Raw genomic sequence first — 17,903 nt, 5'->3', positions numbered from 1 at the left:
ATTTTATTTTCATACCTTAGATTAATATTGATGGCAAGTTAAAATACACAGACTGTTTTCAATGACTTAATTAACATCAAAACTTATGGTACACAAGCAGCCTGAGTATCATGCAGTGTGATGCTTCCATACATTACATACAATAACAGCTGCATGTTTGGTTTTTTGTAAGCATAAACCCACAGCTGCTCTGTGCCAAAAGATTAAAATAAATAAATGCAACTGTCACTATCTGTGTTTAAAATAAATTATACTGATTCATTTCCATTCTAACATTCAAAAACTAGTGCATTTTTTTTGTATAAAAATAAGTAAATAAAGAAAATAATTATTAATGGTCATATAGTAAAATTTAGCTACATAACATTCTAAAAAAGTAATAAAAGAGTTGCTTTTTACATATACCCAATCAGAGAAAGGTACAACAGTTATAAATATTAATGCAGTTATGAATTAGAGATCAAAAAATTAGACTCCGGTTTAGCATAAGATGTTAGCACATAGGCACTTCACTTAAACAAACCTACATTCAAACATTCACAACCTCGTATGAGCCTAAATTGTTGTTTACGTTTAGCTTAACACAGTAAAAATATTGTTAGGTATTATGATAAATGGGGGATAATATACTTGTATATAGTATACATACATAGTAGTATATAATATCTATCTGAAGAACTAGCTTTAATTGCAGGGCCGGATCTACCTATGGGCTGATTGGGCTGCAGCCCAGGGCCCCGGGGTTACAAGGGGCCCCCAGATCCCGCTAAAAAGTAGGCCATAATTTGAAAAAAAAAAAAGAAAATAGTTGTATGTAAAATCGGTTTACGGACGATATTTTTACGTGACAACGTCATAAGAAAATATTGATTAAAAATTGCATACTTTTATGAATGAATGTAGTTGAGGGGGGAAATACGTGTAAAAGGTTGTTTTCATGCTGTTTTTCATTAATTTTTTTAAAGTTAATAATGGCAACCCTGAGATCAATGAACCAATGTATGTGCGCGTCTATGGAACGGAACGGGGATTTCCCTGTATTTTTATCTAGGCGCAGAAAGATTTAAAAGGGACTTAAATAAAAGAAGACAAGTCTATGAGATAGGTATGTAGCAAAAAATTTAAATTTTTAATGGATTTGCAAGACAAAAATATCAAAAACATAGATTTGGAAAGTGCACGTCATATTATTGATTACTATCCAGATGACGTAGACGAGCATTTAGTGAATGAGTGCATTCAATTAAAATCATACTTACTATAATCTAAGCCAGTCTTACAACTCTTGCAGTGACATTTTTATGATCATGTATGAAAATAGGTAATTTATATAGAATTTTTTTTCTTCCAATTACTTATTGTAAAGAAAACGTAATTACTTTTAAACTAACAGGTAATAAAAACAGTAATAATGCTAAATAACAGGCGATACAAAAAAAAATACATAAAATACATAGAAAATGCCAACAAATGATAAAAAATGATAATTTTTGAAAAAAATCTGCTTCTAAATTCGTGTTTTTTTGGTTATTTGATAAATTTCTCCAAAAAATCCCCCTATAACAGGTAGTTTTTATTACTTTGTATTATTCTCTATCGTGTTACCTTCGTAAAACCAAAAATCGCATGTCTCCATCCCTGTCACAACGTTTGCAATGATCGTTTGAACTAAGCTAACGCTTCGTTAACAACGGAACTGAAAATTGCTCTAGATTTGTAATTTTTATAATTTATATTTAGTTTATTAATAATTGATAGTTAGATTTCAAATAAAAACAAAAGATTTCGAAGTAAAATAAGCATTTAAGTTAAAATTAAAATTGTCCCTACATTAGCGGAGAATAATGTTGTGGTAGGCCTTTGTTCAACCTATCATAGCAAATGTTGTGATAGGGATAGAGACATGCGATTTTTGGTTTTACAAAGGTAATGCGATAGATAATAATACAAAGTAATAAAAACCACCTGTTGTGTCATTTTTTGGAGAAATTTATCAAATAACCAAAAAAAACACGAATTTAAAAGCAGATTTTTTTCAATAAGTATAATTTTTTATTGTTTGTTAGCATTTTCTGAGTATTTTATGTATTTTTTTAGTATCGTCTATTATTTAGCATTAACATTGTTTTTATTTTATCAGGATATACCGCTTAGTTTAAAAGATATTACGTTTTCTTTACAAAATTCTTTAAAAAATCACAAAAAATTTTGACCTCTTTTTTGTCGCTAAAAATAAGTCTGGTTTCATCTATTTTCATATGTACACTTTAACGTGACTCACACTGTATAGGACAACAATGGCGAACTCTCGACTAAAGCATTTATCACTTCTGTCTATAAATTGTGATTTAACAAAAGACTTGCAATGCAATGACCAAATAAAAGAATTTGCAGCACAAAAATGTAGAAAGGTTAATTTATAAATTATAATTTATTTTACTGATAAATGCATAATAAAGAAATAAAATTATTTTGTTGTTTTTTATTTTCTTTTATACAATGTACATCTCTATTTCGGTTTTTCTCTCACCCAAAGGTTACCTGGAAGAGATTGCTACACAGCAATAAGGTCGCCTTTTGTACAAGTAATACTTGCGTAGATTTAAGTAATATTTATGTTTTTTGTGCAATAAAAATATATGTATAAGATTAATACATATATCATTATAGAAACAGTTTTTTGGCATGGCTATTAGTTGAGTAGGTACTAAGATAGGCCCCCAAGTAGTTTCAGCCCAGGGCCCCACAAATTCACGATCCGGCCCTGTTTAATTGTGTGATAGAGATGATGTTCTAAGACAGATGCTAAATAATAGTTACATAAAGTGAATTTGAAAATAACAATGCTTACAAGTTTTTTTTAAATAACAATTAGTTTCAAATATGTACATCCGGATGAAACTCATCAATTACTGATAGTGGAAAGTAAAAACAAAATAATGGGCAATAACTAAAGTAATGTTACTCTAACAAACAACTAAAAGGTCGGAAGCTTACAATTAATCCATCAGATACGTATAGTGAGGATTTATGTAACTTATAAAGTTACAAATAAAGTTGTATCCTATAATACATTAACGAACTCTACACTACTACACAATATTAATACATTGTCCGAGTTTCCTTGAAACTAGTATGTCGATAAATTCAATCGTAATAAAATATGTTGACGATCTGTTTTAATAAAAATACAGTTTCATATTGCTTTAGTCTGAAAATGTCGGCACTTTGTCACATCAAAAGTAATTCATACTAAACGAGTTAAATCAATCTGATTATTATGTGGGAAATTACATAAAAAGGAAGATCTAGGTATGTATTAAATAAGCACCAAAAGATATGAATAGTGGATACCTTATCTTCAGTACCAGACAGTATGCCAGAACCTAAATTTCATTTTCTGAGAATACTGTTTTTAGTTAGCCTTTGTAGTAATATCATTCAAACCACCTTATAATGTAGGTACGTATCGCGATAACAATTTATACATAGCCGACTAACGTTGCGGCAACTACGAATTTTCGAAATATATTTACAATGTTCATAATAATACCTTTCGGCTTTAATTGTAATTATAATAATAATGGCAGATCTGAGTTAAATCTCACTTTGAATTAAAATCGATTGCCTTTTTGTACGTACAGCCATTACATTAAAAAATAAAGCTGCGTTTGAGATAATAAAAAATATAGGAAGAACAACTCAAAAATAAAGTAATGTAATCTTACTGCAGCTCTCGGAAAAGGTCTCTACTCCCCAAAAGGATTTCGATATACATTATTTGTATCTATCGCACTAACCTTATGAAATGAGTGTGAGTGAAATAGGAAATGCTTCAAAATCGTTTTGTGGAGTTACCCAGTACACCGGGAGAGCAGTAGTCGTGAGTATCTGAATTGGAGGCGGCTTGCTAGGTTCAGTCATAGTCGCTGTCTTCCTCCTCCGAAGACTCGTCCGAGCTGTCGGGGTGGTTCTTTGTGATTTCGATGCAGTTGTCCACATCGGTCAGTCTTTTTAACGATTTTCCTGAAAATAAAAGAAATTATATGTACAATGAAACCGTTCAAATTTACTGCTTAGTAATAAGGTCAGCATTCATGAGCTTGTATTTCTACGAAATATTTTATCTTTTCCAAAAAACACAGTAACATGAAGTGAAGTCATAGGCGTTGTCATATACATGTGAGGATCTGCCCTCCAAATTAAATCTAAAAACAAGTCAAAGGAGGTATGAATAAATTGAGAGGAAACCTGTTGACTTGTGTAGGAATAGTAAGTGACAAGGCAAGGGTAGGAATAGGAAGTGACAAGGCAAGGGTAAAAGTGACAAGGCAAGGGTAAAATTGAAAGGCAAGATGGTAGATATACCTGTGAGTGTGGTGAGCAGCCGGTTCTCGTGTCCTGGCGGCACGTTGAGAGGTCCCAGCTTCTTCGCCAGCTCTCGGGCGCGGTCTGCTCCTGAAACTGTTAGACATAATACAAATTAGAACCCAAATCACACCTAAAAATGCGACTCAACATCGTTCGTTCGTTTCAGCCAAATGACGTCCACTGCTGGACAAAGGCCTCCCCCAAGGTTTCACGGTAACGGTGGGGCAAGGGGTGCCAAGAATCCCCGGGGGATGCCAAGCTACCAACACCGACGACCTCTGGCCCTGGCAACCTTCAACGCTCGCACACTGCGTACAGACGTGAAGCCAGTGACTCACGTCCGAAATACCGCAGTGTCTCAAGTCAAAAGTATTTGACCAATGCGTGTTGCCAGTGATGGTATACGGATCTGAGACGTGGTCGCTTACTATGGGCCTCAGAAGGCTCATGGTCACCCAAAGGGCGATGGAGCGGGCTATGCTCGGAGTTTCCCTGCGTGATCGAATCAGAACTCAACATCGTCATCATTATTTCAATCATAGGACGTCCACTGCTGAACATAGGCCTCCCCCAATGATTTCCATAATGATCGGTTGGTAGCGGCCTGTATCCGGCGCCTTCCTGCTCCTTTTATGAGGTCGTCGGTCCACCTTGTGGTTGGACGTCCTACGCTACGGATTAGTAAGTTGAAGTACATACCTAGATAGAACCTAAATGAAACCTTAATTAACGCAACTAATATCAATAATAATTAAACATTCTATCTATTATTTCTTACCTCTGGAACCTTCTTGACTCGCGTCCTCCGTCATGGCCACTCTTTCAGTCCTGTAAACTCCGCTGACGAGGTCCCACACGAATAGACACTAGAAAGGAAAACTCGTTTAGATTGTGTGGACTGCAAATCATAATAGATGAGCTGCATTAAATGTCCAAGTATTGCATTATATTATTTTAAGTAAGTAGGGATTATTGCTGTCACGGTGGTGTCACTCCACAATTCAGGTGATTTCGGCTAACGTTCTTCCTGGAAGGCGTATAACAGTGGGTTGGGTGAAATTGGCCTACCCTCAACCGTGTCAAAAGAAAGGCGTAGGCCACGCTTGCTATTTCTTTTTATTATGTTTGCGACGCTGCGTTACCGCTTCAACGTTGCGGACGCGCCGGCGAGACGACGAAGTTCGAAAGACGCTAGTGTGGGGGAGTCCTAACCGTTCTGTGGTGTTTGGTAATATTCAATATATGGTGCGTACCAGCGTCAACTATAGTCTTTTTCACTTAAGATGATCCGTATGACGTTTCGAGTTTGAAAAATTTAGAGATGTCACTTAACTAAACCATAGCGATTTATCTATCGATATTTTTCGAAGAGTTAGTAAAACCTACTTTTAGAGAAATATTTTGTATAGGTGTTATTTAACAAAAAACATGTTTTTTTTTAATTACAAATATTATTGTAACAATTTTTTATTGATAATATTCAAATTTCATGGTTCGTGTTAAAAAAAACGATTCTTAAAAAGTACTGGTACTGTTTCTTTAAATTAAAAACTATTAATTTATATTCAATGCGTTTATTAAAGTCAATAATCGAAAAATATAGTTGATTTTTGTGATGTTTTTAATAACTAAGTATTCACTGCAATCGATTAATGAACCGCGGAAATAATCGATTTTATTATACAAGAAATACCCCAGCACTAAATATATTCCGTTTCACACATTGCGTACATTAAATAAAAAATATTTTTACATCGTATTTAATTAAAATATAATCAATAGACTCAGATTTTGCTATATATTTCAAGACAAGTAGTTAGTTTTTTTTTATTATATTGCTAATAAAATACAAATATTTTTTCAAAAATATTCTGCATATGTAGTATGCGTAATATGGATAACCTTGAAGTGTCATACGGATCATCTTACGTGAAAAAGACTATAGTTCGTGAGATTCAGTCTCCAAAAAAAAGTTGATGACACCTTATTCCAATGAGGGCTATCGTTTTTATACTAACAGTTGGCACCCCTGGCGATTGACAGGACCTTACTCTACAGTGGCGCCATCTTGATGAGTGCAAATGCGATAGTCCTCCTACCACTTTCGCGCTCACCAGTTGGCGCCACTGTCTTCGCTACTAGCAAGTGACAGGGCCTTACTTTACAGTGGCGCTAACTGGTGAGCGCTAAAACGATAGCCCTCATTGATCCCGTCGGTGAGCCCAAAATGAGGTCTTTTTTCAAGTCACATTTATCATTTATTAAGAAATTAAATGTGTTTTTAGTTAAGGATATTTATTGGGCTTTCAAATAACACCAATATTGTTGGGGCACCATGATTGTGTCAAAAGAAATTCTTTAAAGTTCGCGTCGTGGAAGGTGCGATTTATTTAATGTTTAGTGTATTTCAAGCTGACTGTACACACGGCTACACTGTTAACTAACTATCCATTTCCGTTTTTGCTCTCGCTCTAATCAAATGGTGATTCTTTGCGATGAACGAGATGAAATGACTGGCAATGGGCAGTTAACACTGTTGCCGATAGTACGTGACTGACACAGCCACGTCTATGGCATCATAGACCAGATGGGACTGACCTCGGCGGCGTACTGGCGGCGGTGCGCCAGGCAGCCGGCGCTGGCGTCGGTGCAGGCGGCGCACTCGCCCGCGTCCGCTCCCTCTGAACTTGCCCATAACCACATCGCGCACAGCTGAAAACATTCAAAAATGAACTCACTGTCTTATTCAAATAATGTGTTATCTAAAGCCTAGGCGCAGACCACCGATTTTTAGTTGGCCGATAGTTGGGCCAATTCTATTATATGACTTATAATTTTATTGTAACCGATGTGGTGACTAAACATATAAGCGCTTTGGGTTTTCTGTAAGCTTATTATGTTGCTCATTAAATAAATAAATAAATTTAAAAAAAATCTAATTTGTATGAAGAATCGACCAATACCAAATCGATGTAATATGCGCACTTTCATACATCTCCGTACTGATCAACAGCCCGACCTAACTATCGGCCAACAAAAATGCGGTGGTCTGCGCCTAGGCAAAGATTGAGTGGCACGACACTGCGCTGCACATCGTTTACAAAATAGAGAACCTCACTGTAGCGGCACTCTAAATATTGAGACGCATTTGAGAGACGCGGCGCTGTGTGCTAATGCGATATACCATACAAAATTACTAAAAGTATGTTTACAATTATGCTGCGCTATACAGAGCGCAAAGCAATTTAGTGACATATTTTTTAAAATACTATTTAAAAAAATATATCACTAAAGTTCATTGTATCAATAATATTAAGTTAAAAAAAATCAAAACATACCCCAGACAGACACCCGCTCGACTGGCACACATCTATAACATGGCAGCCCCAGTCGAAGCAGTAGATAAACTTCTTCCCGTTTATTTTGCACAGTCGCCCGCAGACTTCGTTGCACAGTAACTCCGTGTCCAACGACCTTTGTTGTGCCCTAATTGTAAGCGGCGGTAGGGCTCCAGAATTGGAGCAGATGCGTTCCCAAGCGCCCGCGCCGACGGCCTGAAGAGGGGCGTAGCCCGCGCCGTGCGCTGTGAGGTGAAGCGCCACGTGGTAACCCGATATGCAGTCATCTGGAATTGAAGAATAATGGGTCAGATCAATTTTTTGAAGCTTTCAGATGGAAAATAAGCTGGGTAAACTATTGAATTTTCTGGAGTTATCAGTGTTCAAACTATACTGGTCATCACAAAAATCGGCCCACCTAAGTTTTACAGGAAAACTAGTTTCTACTGACACAATCATGGTGCCCCAACAATATTGGTGTTATTTGAAAGCCCAATAAATATCCTTAAAGAAAAACACATTTAATTTATTAATAAACGATTAACATAAACGCGATATACAATAAATGTGACTTGAAAAAAGACCTCACTTTGGGCTCACCTCTGGGATCAATTAGACAAATTTTTATGGTTACAAAACCAAATAATGATCTCACGTGTCCTCTTTAACAGATGGATAGCGATTTATCCTAACTTAACAGTTTTATAGCCATAGAAGTTGGCTCAAGCGTAACTACCTATTTTTTGAAGAAGTGACTCTGGATTCTTCTACATACACATTTTTGGGGTAAAAACCTTTCCTTTAATTAAATGAAGTTTAGAACTAGGCTTTTAAATGGTGCCAATATTGGTGGGAACTAGTGGGCAGTGGGGATGCATACATTTGAAAGTGCTTGTCGCGGGAGGGTCGATTTTTGTGATGACCAGTGTACTATGGAAAGTTAGCAATTACATAATTGAAAATGCATAAGCATATTGGTTGGTTTAATATACCTTCTGAGTCAGTGATAATCGAGGTGATTTCGTCGTCGCTCTCAACGAAGTATCTCGTGAAGAATTTGCTGCATTTGGAGTTTTCCGAGTGCACTAAATATGGGTCCTGCGCGCTCACGGGGCAATCAGATAGCGTCTTAGAAGTATTATCGTGTACTGACACCGTCTTCAAGGAGCCGTCATCGAGCATCTCCATGACTCGGTACTCTGATTCGCTGTTGCGGTCAGACTCCAACGCCGCCAGCCCCGACGGCTTCGGTTGACAACTGGTAGTCGGCGACGGAGGCCGGCTGATCTGGTTGTGAGCCCGTAAGACCACGCACTCCACCGGCGATTTAGGGCGCCGCGGCTGCGGTTTGCTCGTCGACCCTATAAAATATTTCCTGTTGCTCCTCAAAACTCTGTAAGGAACTATGTTTTCGTTGTTGTCTTCAGAGAACTCGTATTTTTTGTCGGCGAGGCGACGTTTGCGGAACATGCTGAGCTTCTCGCACTTGGTGTCGGCTTCCTCGACGAACTCGTAGGCCTTCTCGGCGCTGACGCGGTGCGCCTCGCTGAAGCGCGACATGCCCTCGGGCGGGCGCCGGCGCGGACTACGCAGCGGCGGCGAGATAAGCGTGCGAATTGCCGGCGCCGGTCCTTCCCACTCTTCCAGCAGCGCCGGCAATGGCCCCAATAGTAACTCGCCCGCGTCCAACGTCACCCGAGCGCCCATAACCGGCGCCTCGCCCTCCAACTCCGAAAAATCCGCGAGAATATTCGCTACCACATTACTCTGATACTTCGGCGACTGAAACGGCGCCGAGGCTTCCGAAAACGGCGTCCCCGGATTCGTGTCTATCGAATTCGTCTCCTCCCGGTCTAAAGAAAACTTGCTATCGTCCATCGCGTCGTTTCGCTCGTGGTCGGGCCGCACGAAGTCGACCTCCAGGATGTGGATGAAGTCCGTGTAGATGATGATCTGGTTGGAGTAGGCGAGCTGTACGACAGGCTCGTACATGCTCGAGTCTGACGTGCAGAAGAACTTTGTGTGGATGGCGAAGTTGTGTTCCAGGCACCGCTTGCCCCAGTTCAGATCGTCTGAAAAACAATTTGAGAATGCATTAAGTTTTGAACCACAAATGTTTTAAATGTACTGATATGAACTTTTGACTATCTCACCTTCATCTCTAGAGTAGGCAGCACATTTTTTACAACCTAAATGAGGTACTCCAATAACGCTGAGGTAGGATCGTTCTGAGCATGAGTCTCTGCAACAATAAAATAACACAATTACATTCACAAAACTTGTAACTCTAAATAGGTTTGGAAATGAAAAAAAAATTAATACTTACGCAATACCATATACCACGATAACACCAGGGTTGTGCTTCCACTGAGCCATGGAAATTGTAACTTTGCTATCGACGTCATCACCAAACAAAGGTGCACTGTGAACCGGCTTCACTATCCGACCCGGCACCCATAGCATAAAATGCAACCTACAAATAAACAGTGTACACTGATTTGTTTTAATTGAACTGAGTATTGTAGACAGAACATAATAATAAAATTTAATGATGTAATTGATACATAAATGATTGTGATTAATTGATTGTTGATACAAATAATAACTACATTAAATAAAATGATAATAAAAAATAATTCGCCTAGCATTATCAATAGTAATTACTAATTATAGTCTTTTTCACGTAAGATGATCCGTATGACACTTCAAGGTTATCCATATTACGCATAATACATATGCAGAATATTTTTGAAAAAATATTTGTATTTTATTAGCAATATAATAAAAAAAATTAACTACTTGTCTTGAAATATGTAGTAAAATCTGAGTCTATTGATTATATTTTAATTAAATACGATGTAAAAATATTTTTTATTTAATGTACGCAATGTGTGAAACGGAATAGATTTAGTGCTGGGGTATTTCTTGTATAATAAAATCGATTATTTCCGCGGTTCATTAATCGATTGCAGTGAATACTTAGTTATTAAAAACATCACAAAAATCAACTATATTTTTCGATTATTGTAAAGTCAATAAACGCATTGAAAATAAATTAATAGTTTTTAATTTAAAGAAACAGAACCAGTACTTTTTAGGAATCGTTTTTTTGAACACGAACCATTAAATTTGAATATTATCAATGAAAAATTGTTACAATAATATTTGTAATTAAAAAAACATGTTTTTTGTTAAATAACACCTTTACAAAATATTTCTCTAAAAGTAGGTTTTACTAATTCTTCGAAAAAAATCGATAGATAAATTGCTATGGTTTAGTTATGTGACATCTCTAAATCTTTCAAACTCGAAACGTCATACGGATCATCTTAGGTGAAAAAGACTATAGTTACATCAGCCCACCAGTTTGCATGGTTTACTGACATTGCCATGTGGCATGCACAAAGTGTGCATGTTCCTTAAGTGTTATAATGTAAGGTTCTTTGTCTCATACTAATGCACTACATACTCTATGAAGCAGCTTGCCAGGCTGTTCCAAGAACAGTATGAAATGACAAACATATAGCATTGTCATAATGCAACTATACTTCTACTTGGATTTTCAATCAAAACAAATATTTATTTGACCATGAGGGTTCATGGTTGCATAAGACCTTGAATACAATAAACTTTACGTCTTGTTTTGCTGGTACTAAATAGGTTAATGATTTAATAAAAATAACATTTTTATAAATAGCAAACAAAATACTTACGTAAACTTTGAACTCTCCCTAAAATAAACTTGTGTATTGCAACTGTACGTAAAGCTTAGTAGGAACTGCCCACACTGGGAGAAGCCCATGAAGATGTGCTCCTGCAGGTATGACATTGGCACGATGTCCATGAGGCAGAATCGAAGCCGGGGCGGTATTCGATCAAACAGTTTGCGGCTCTGCTCATGTCGTTTTCTTGATGTGCACCCAAATACCTTAAAGTGGAAATTATAATGACAGTGACAATGTTATCTTATAAATCAAGACAAAACTGTATCTCAATGACTTACAGACAAATTGGCAAAAGTAGTATTTATTTAAACATGCACTTTTAAGGTCAGAAAAAATTAAAAATTTTTAAGACCAGCTTTTATTTAGATTGTGATTGAATTGAAATCCAATCAATTATTGAGTATGGAATAATTTCTTAGATTTATTATTTTAAATAATTTTAAACCATAGAGGGATTTTTGCATCTCACAACAGGGAGAAGGTAACATTCTACAATATATTTTTTTACATTACTATCCAACATTACGAGCTACGAGGTTCACTCGACATCTGTATTTTAAATGAAATAATTGTAGATTCATTTTAAAATATACATAAAATATAGTACATTCCAAACATAATTCATTACCTATTCAGGCGATCGAGAAACAAATCTAAGATGCTCTCTTGTATACAGAAAAATAATCTAAATTAAATCAATAAGGCTTACCTCCCTATTGAATAATTTGTGCACAATATTCGTGTTACTGGGTAGACTAGTTTTGAGACTGTTGGTATTCGATTTTTCACACCCATTTTTATCAAAAGAATTAAATTTTTCAAGTTCATCAGCAGAATCCATGTTCGTTTGTTTGACTGAAATTTATTTTGACAAATAAATTATTCAAGGTAGACAACTGCAAGAAAATAACATCACAGACAACAAATGTCAACTCTGCTGCTCTATGGTATAATGCTTGCCATCAACGGCACGACTTATAGCATAGCTCATTTTTGTCAATAAAGGGAGGCTAAAACTTAAAATTCATTACTCAAAGCCATGACATGTTACTTTTCAATCAAATTAAAAAGTAGAAAGTCAAGCTGTCACTGCTGTCAGCTGCTTGCAAATTTTTAATTCAACGTACTTTGTTTTAAAAATCATAAAAACAATTTAACCAGCAGTGCTGATCTTAGATTAATAGTTATTTAGGTTTTAAATAGTTAATTGTATAAAATGGAGCCTATGACGCTGGGCAGCCCACCACATTCCCCATCAGGAAGCCCAAACGTGGGATATTTACCGCCTTTCCTTTTGGGTGAAATAAATCCACCAACAACTCCTCGAACAAATAGTTTATCGCCCACAAAAGGACGCAGTCTTGCTTTTGGTAAGCTGGAAATTCACTAAAACACAAAAAAAATGAAATGCTAATTAAGTATTACATTTAGAACAACCTCTTAAATTAAACTTGTTTCTAGGATCTCCGACCAGCCCGACTCAGACATCGACTCCAGAGCAAAAAATGTATAGACAGAACTTCACGATGCACCAGCAGGCTATTTTCAACCAACAAAATGCTTATTCTAACATGCCTACATCACCCAATATCTCATATTCAAGCAAGCCTAATGGTCCTCCTATAGAAGACTTATTTGACACTATAAAGAGTAATGAGCCTAACAAATCTGCATACCAAGACCACAGCTTTCTAGGATATGGCAATAACAATTCAATGATGCAGAACTCCTATGTAAATAACATGAATGCATCTGTGAATCAGTCCCTAGCAAATGCGTGGCAAGATGGGTGCCAGGAACAGGATGAATATTGGGTCACCATTTTTGGTTTCCCTCCAAATGCAGCAAACACTGTTTTAGCTAGGTTCAGCAATTGTGGAGCAATTCTTGGTAAGATCAATAACAATATTTTGAATTAATCATAATGAGTTACATTTTTGAAAAAATAAGTGTATGTAAATGCTTCTTTTCTATACAAATATCTGTTTATTTTTATACAGACAAACAATACCCCACCCAAGGGAACTGGGCACACGTCAGATATGCGACCCGAGCAGAGAAGGAGAGGGCAATGACCCTTAGTGGCAGACAGGTGCTGCCCGGGATCATGGTGGGAGTGATGGAGTGCCGGGAGGTGCCACGGATGAGCGTGGCCAGTCCTGGGTTAGCATCACCTGAAAGGTATTATTAACAATATGCACCATCATTCATTTGAAGAAATAACACCCTCCCTAAAAGTATTGTCACTCTGTGTAAAGAATAAAGCTAGGATAAACCTAAATAGCCTACTAAGGTAATCTTTATTGATAACTATGATCTGAATGTTATTGATAAAGTTACCGAAAATTGTGAGAGATTTGGAAGAGATGTTGAATAAGTGTTATTTATATTACAAGGAAAACAATACAGTGTATAAACTATGTGGACAAACATTTTAGACTATTAACATGTTTTCCCAGGTAGAGCCTAAGTAATGCTTGTTTATCAATAAACAAAATATATTTTCTACTAAAATTGTTTCAGGCCAATGTCTGGCGCGCGGTCGCTGTGCCCGACGCCGATCCCGTCCGCGCCAGTGCCCCAACGCTCTACGGGCATCATCTCCAAGGCCCTGGACTATGTACTGGGCTGGTGACAAATACCATACAATGAAATAACTAGTAAATCAAGAAAAAGTGACTCGAAGCTGTATACAATGTTTCCCAAATTCAACAAAAAGAAATATCATAGCATTCATTGAACTTAAATTAGTTAATAGGATTGTGAAAGCGACAATTAAATCACACAAATAATTTTATTTCTAGTAACTTTTATTTCTAAATATTACATACAATATAAAATTCTTAACTATAGGTACAGAGATTATTTCATTTGCTGATTAAAATGAAACTTGTATCTACATGATGAACACTTTATAATAAACTGTTGTTTCAGTAAAAATATAACTAGAAACTTGTGGATGTACTGAATCTTTTAATACTTAATTAAAAACATACATATTTATCAGCATAAAACGTTTATTTTAATTAATCCTAACTTTTCTCACAGTCCTGACAATCACATGGTATTTATCTATTGCAGCAAGAGAGCAAATAGTTTTTGTGAAGGAGACCGTATTTCTCCAGGTTTTTATTACTGTATATAAAAATTCAGTTATCATTCCCCAAGTGGAATTTATTTACCTGGATTTATTGCTTTAAACTTCCACTTGAGGTGCAACAAAAAATACCATTGACAAAATTATCAGAAATTCTTATCATAATAATGTATCTCAGAAAACAGATTAATGGTGTTCTTTTGATTGGTAAAATACTTACATGGAATTTCAAAGGTCAACATAACAATCTGAAAGATATAATTTGTCATATCATCAATGGCTGTTATGCAATATTTCATCACATGTTCATAAGTGAATGAAAATAATTTCTTGCAACATGTAGTGTAGAGAGAGAATGTTTGAAAACTAAACCAGTTGATCATTAAGAACACCATTAACAGTATCGACTGTCAGCTATCCCCTAAATCATTTAGGCTGTTCTATAGTTGCGTTTGCGAGATCAGTCATTTTGGGGTACTTGATGTTATGCTTGTCGAGTTCACTTTGGGACCACAGGATCATTCTTAGGAGGCTGCACAGCTTGGGATTAGTGTATTCTTGGTTTTCCATCTTCAGTATTGCTGCATTTAATTCGCTGGCAATCTGCAATCAAAGATATTATGAGGGTATCTGAAAAGTTTCTGATTAAAAGATAATTATTTTCTGTGAAACTTGTCATGGTCATGATTAAGGCGGTTATCACACTGCGCCGCGCTCCGCCGCGGCGGGACGACAGATTTAATCATTGTATGCAAGTACCTCAGTTTGTATAGAAAACACGCGCGGCACTTCACACTGACAACGCGTCCGCGCGTGTTAACCGCCTATGTTACAGACAAAATGATACCTTTTGACTATGGGATGGCAGTAACAAGTCAGCAAACGGCGAAGCGTGAGGATCCGGAAAGGCGAGTAGTGCAAGTGAACGCTCGAGTTCTGTCAGGGCGTTGCTGTCATTAGCACCGGCTTCTGCTAGCGTGGCACTAGCAAACGCCAGTGCTTCCTCTGCTCTTCCAGCCCGAATCAGTTCTAAAAGCTGCAATTGCTGTATAGAATACAAAATAATGGTTAGAACATTCATTACAACTTTTTGAAAATAAAATGAATATGAAATGTTTTTAGCATACCTGCAAATGGAAATACAAATATCTATCGTTGTCCAATAACTCAGGATGAAGTGCGTTGACCATTGCAATGGCTTCGGGTATGCGGCCGCCCTGCACCGCCTCCCGAATCATGATGCGCTCGTCGAGGGAGCTGCAGAGGGCGGGCTCTTGCAAACCAGCCTCTTGCTGGAACTTCAGGGCTGCCTCTTTGAAACCCTCTACGGACAGTGACAATTCAATAAATAAAATAGAGTAGTGTAAAAATGGATTAGACACATAACAAGTGTTTGTAGTTCTATTTTAAACCTGACAATTATAGAAAAAGTTCAATGTATCTGCTGAATCATATTGCTAAAAAATCAAAGTGAGATCAGATTCAGATGGCATTCTGGTCACAAGAAAAAAATCCTTTGTTTGGAGCACTCTTATGTTACATAGCTTAAATGAATACATGGGATTTCCTTAACCTGATCTTAATAATTATTTGAAAAGTGCCTAAGCTAGTTAGGCAGTAGCATTCTTTGGATTTTTAATTAATGGTGTACATACCTGTTACCAAGTAGTTCATTATTAACATATTCATATCTGTTCTGGATATTCTTCGGTCTTCCTTGTCGTAAATATTAATAGTAGTGTACTCTTTATTGGTATCATTTTGAGATGAATTATTGAGGCTCATTTCCCCAGTTGAATAAATCAATTTAAATAGAAATAAAAATATTTAGAAGGAATCAATGACACAGGCAAGAAAACAGACAGAACGACATCAAACGACATTGAAACTTAGTTGACAGCAGTACTACCAACAAAAAGAAAATAAATAAACCATCACCATAGACAAAATCATGAAGCTACAGATAAAAATGGAGGCCATACTCCGAACATGAAGCTACAGATAAAAATGGAGGCCACACTCCGAATACCTACTTGAAGCACAAATTAAGTATCACTATCTCGCTCTCTGTGGGCAGACTCGCTCTTTCTAAATAAACAAAAAATATAAAATTGCTCAAATTCAATGAAACCAATGTAAAATCTTTATTTCTTGACATAGGTATCATTAAAAATGATAAGTGTAATTACTGGTAAAACGTTTTAGGAAGAAATTACTGTAAAAAATGTGAAAAATGTTTACAATGATCCAATGTCGGAAATCACGAAATAAACACTTACGCGTGGAATCTTATGTCACTTCCAGCCTTCCAGGACACCACGTACTACCGCAACCACGCACTACAAAATTTTTCACCAATTCTTGTGATAAAACAATGATTATTTCCTGTAAACAATCTCAAACGAAATTAACTGCTTAATAAACAAAATAGTAAACAACCGCCATAATGGGCCGGATTGGGCCGATGTTGCCACATGGTACCGATTACCCAGGAATTGGGATTGTAATTCCCTGATTCGCCAACACATTAAGCCTAAATGGCCGACAATTTTGTGATTTTATATTTAACTAGGTAATCTTAGTTTCAAATATTAATTATTTATTTGTTTAACTTCTGATTTGGTTAGTGAATTGGCTATTTCGAAGAATTTACAAGGAGATTTAAATCAGAAGATAGCAATACTACAGTTCACACTAAAAAGAGAGGTAGGGCCGCAGAGAGCGAGATAGATATAAGTAGGTATTTGACTCAAGTTTTTGTTCCAACTCCGCCCTCCATTTTTATCTGCAGCTTCATGGCAAACACCAAAAATCAGGCGTGAAACTGTCAGCTGTCACTGTCATCACTCATCTTTTTTTTTCCATCGCGTTAACAGTTTGAGGCGGAGCCCATAGGACGGTTTATTCCCGTTGTTTCCACTGGAACGGGACACAATGGGAATTTAAATAAATAAATACAATTTACCACGCCACTTACGCCACTCCTCCAGGGCTCCGGCCAGTGAAGACAACGGGAATAGAATTGAGCATGAATACAGGTGGTCTTAATCCTAAGACATTAAGTTCTAAGTTCTCCATCCTCTCATTTACTCCTTTTTCGGGTAAAATAAGGCCCTTGATTAACTTATTATTTTCACACTCTAGATCTAGGGTGTATCAGCTACCTATGTAATATTTCATTGAAATCTGTTCAGCCATTATTGAGCTGTAAAATGGTTGTTAATAGTGTAACATTATTAACATAGTGTTTCGTTAATATTAAAAACATGACTATTTTATAGTGAGGAAAGCCTCACTATAAAAAAAATCTGTAGAGGAAATAAATAGCAAGGTTGTTCAATATATAACATATGTGTAAAGAAAAACAATTTA

General features: G+C 36.6%; 3 protein-coding genes across 4 annotated transcripts; 1 reads left to right on the top strand and 2 right to left on the bottom strand.

Annotated features, from left to right (window-relative positions):
* Positions 1-75: 75 nt before the first annotated feature.
* LOC114351352 (uncharacterized) lies at positions 76-12,312 on the bottom strand. The gene is made up of 11 exons (XM_028302542.1): positions 12,144-12,312; positions 11,423-11,637; positions 10,036-10,182; positions 9,863-9,951; positions 8,702-9,781; positions 7,710-7,996; positions 6,970-7,083; positions 5,150-5,237; positions 4,369-4,464; positions 2,776-4,026; positions 76-691 (listed from the first exon to the last, which is right to left on the bottom strand). Exons 1-10 carry the CDS (start codon positions 12,273-12,275, stop codon positions 3,917-3,919), a joined length of 2,358 nt encoding a protein of 785 aa, XP_028158343.1. The 5' UTR covers positions 12,276-12,312; the 3' UTR covers positions 76-691; positions 2,776-3,916.
* A 338-nt stretch (positions 12,313-12,650) lies between these two features.
* Nup35 (nucleoporin 35) lies at positions 12,651-14,506 on the top strand. Its single transcript, XM_028302601.1, has 4 exons — positions 12,651-12,804; positions 12,896-13,324; positions 13,435-13,615; positions 13,958-14,506. The coding sequence occupies exons 1-4, from the start codon at positions 12,651-12,653 to the stop codon at positions 14,067-14,069; spliced, it is 876 nt and encodes a 291-aa protein (XP_028158402.1). The 3' UTR covers positions 14,070-14,506.
* Hou (GID complex subunit 8 homolog protein Houki) lies at positions 14,474-16,424 on the bottom strand. 2 transcript variants are annotated; one of them, XR_003655780.1, is made up of 5 exons: positions 16,187-16,424; positions 15,659-15,855; positions 15,379-15,576; positions 14,882-15,134; positions 14,474-14,805 (listed from the first exon to the last, which is right to left on the bottom strand). XR_003655780.1 is itself a non-coding variant. In XM_028302614.1 (4 exons), the coding sequence occupies exons 1-4, from the start codon at positions 16,314-16,316 to the stop codon at positions 14,958-14,960; spliced, it is 702 nt and encodes a 233-aa protein (XP_028158415.1). In that variant the 5' UTR covers positions 16,317-16,424; the 3' UTR covers positions 14,474-14,957. The 2 variants fall into 2 exon arrangements, 1 of the variants encoding a protein (XP_028158415.1); XM_028302614.1 differs by having other exon boundaries at positions 14,474-15,134.
* Between the last annotated feature and the right edge of the window lie 1,479 nt (positions 16,425-17,903).

This window comes from Ostrinia furnacalis, unplaced genomic scaffold (assembly GCF_004193835.3).
Source record: "Ostrinia furnacalis isolate ACB-3 unplaced genomic scaffold, ASM419383v2 OfSCF0088, whole genome shotgun sequence".
Classification (NCBI taxonomy): domain Eukaryota; kingdom Metazoa; phylum Arthropoda; class Insecta; order Lepidoptera; family Crambidae; genus Ostrinia; species Ostrinia furnacalis.
Note: the sequence above shows the minus strand (reverse complement) of the source record. Positions and strands in the feature narration are given on the sequence as shown.

Coding starts and splice junctions, on each gene's coding strand:
- LOC114351352 (XM_028302542.1), bottom strand. CDS start 12,275: ATGGATTCTGCTGATGAACTTGAAAAATTTAATTCTTTTGATAAAAAT. Junction 11,638..12,143: donor ACAAATTATTCAATAGGGAG/GTAAGCCTTATT, acceptor TTCCACTTTAAG/GTATTTGGGTGCACATCAAG. Junction 4,465..5,149: donor GAGTCAAGAAGGTTCCAGAG/GTAAGAAATAAT, acceptor TATGTCTAACAG/TTTCAGGAGCAGACCGCGCC.
- Nup35 (XM_028302601.1), top strand. CDS start 12,651: ATGGAGCCTATGACGCTGGGCAGCCCACCACATTCCCCATCAGGAAGC. Junction 13,325..13,434: donor CAATTGTGGAGCAATTCTTG/GTAAGATCAATA, acceptor ATTTTTATACAG/ACAAACAATACCCCACCCAA. Junction 13,616..13,957: donor GGGTTAGCATCACCTGAAAG/GTATTATTAACA, acceptor AAATTGTTTCAG/GCCAATGTCTGGCGCGCGGT.
- Hou (XM_028302614.1), bottom strand. CDS start 16,316: ATGAGCCTCAATAATTCATCTCAAAATGATACCAATAAAGAGTACACT. Junction 15,577..15,658: donor ATTTGTATTTCCATTTGCAG/GTATGCTAAAAA, acceptor TATTCTATACAG/CAATTGCAGCTTTTAGAACT. Junction 15,135..15,378: donor TGCCATCCCATAGTCAAAAG/GTATCATTTTGT, acceptor CTTTGATTGCAG/ATTGCCAGCGAATTAAATGC.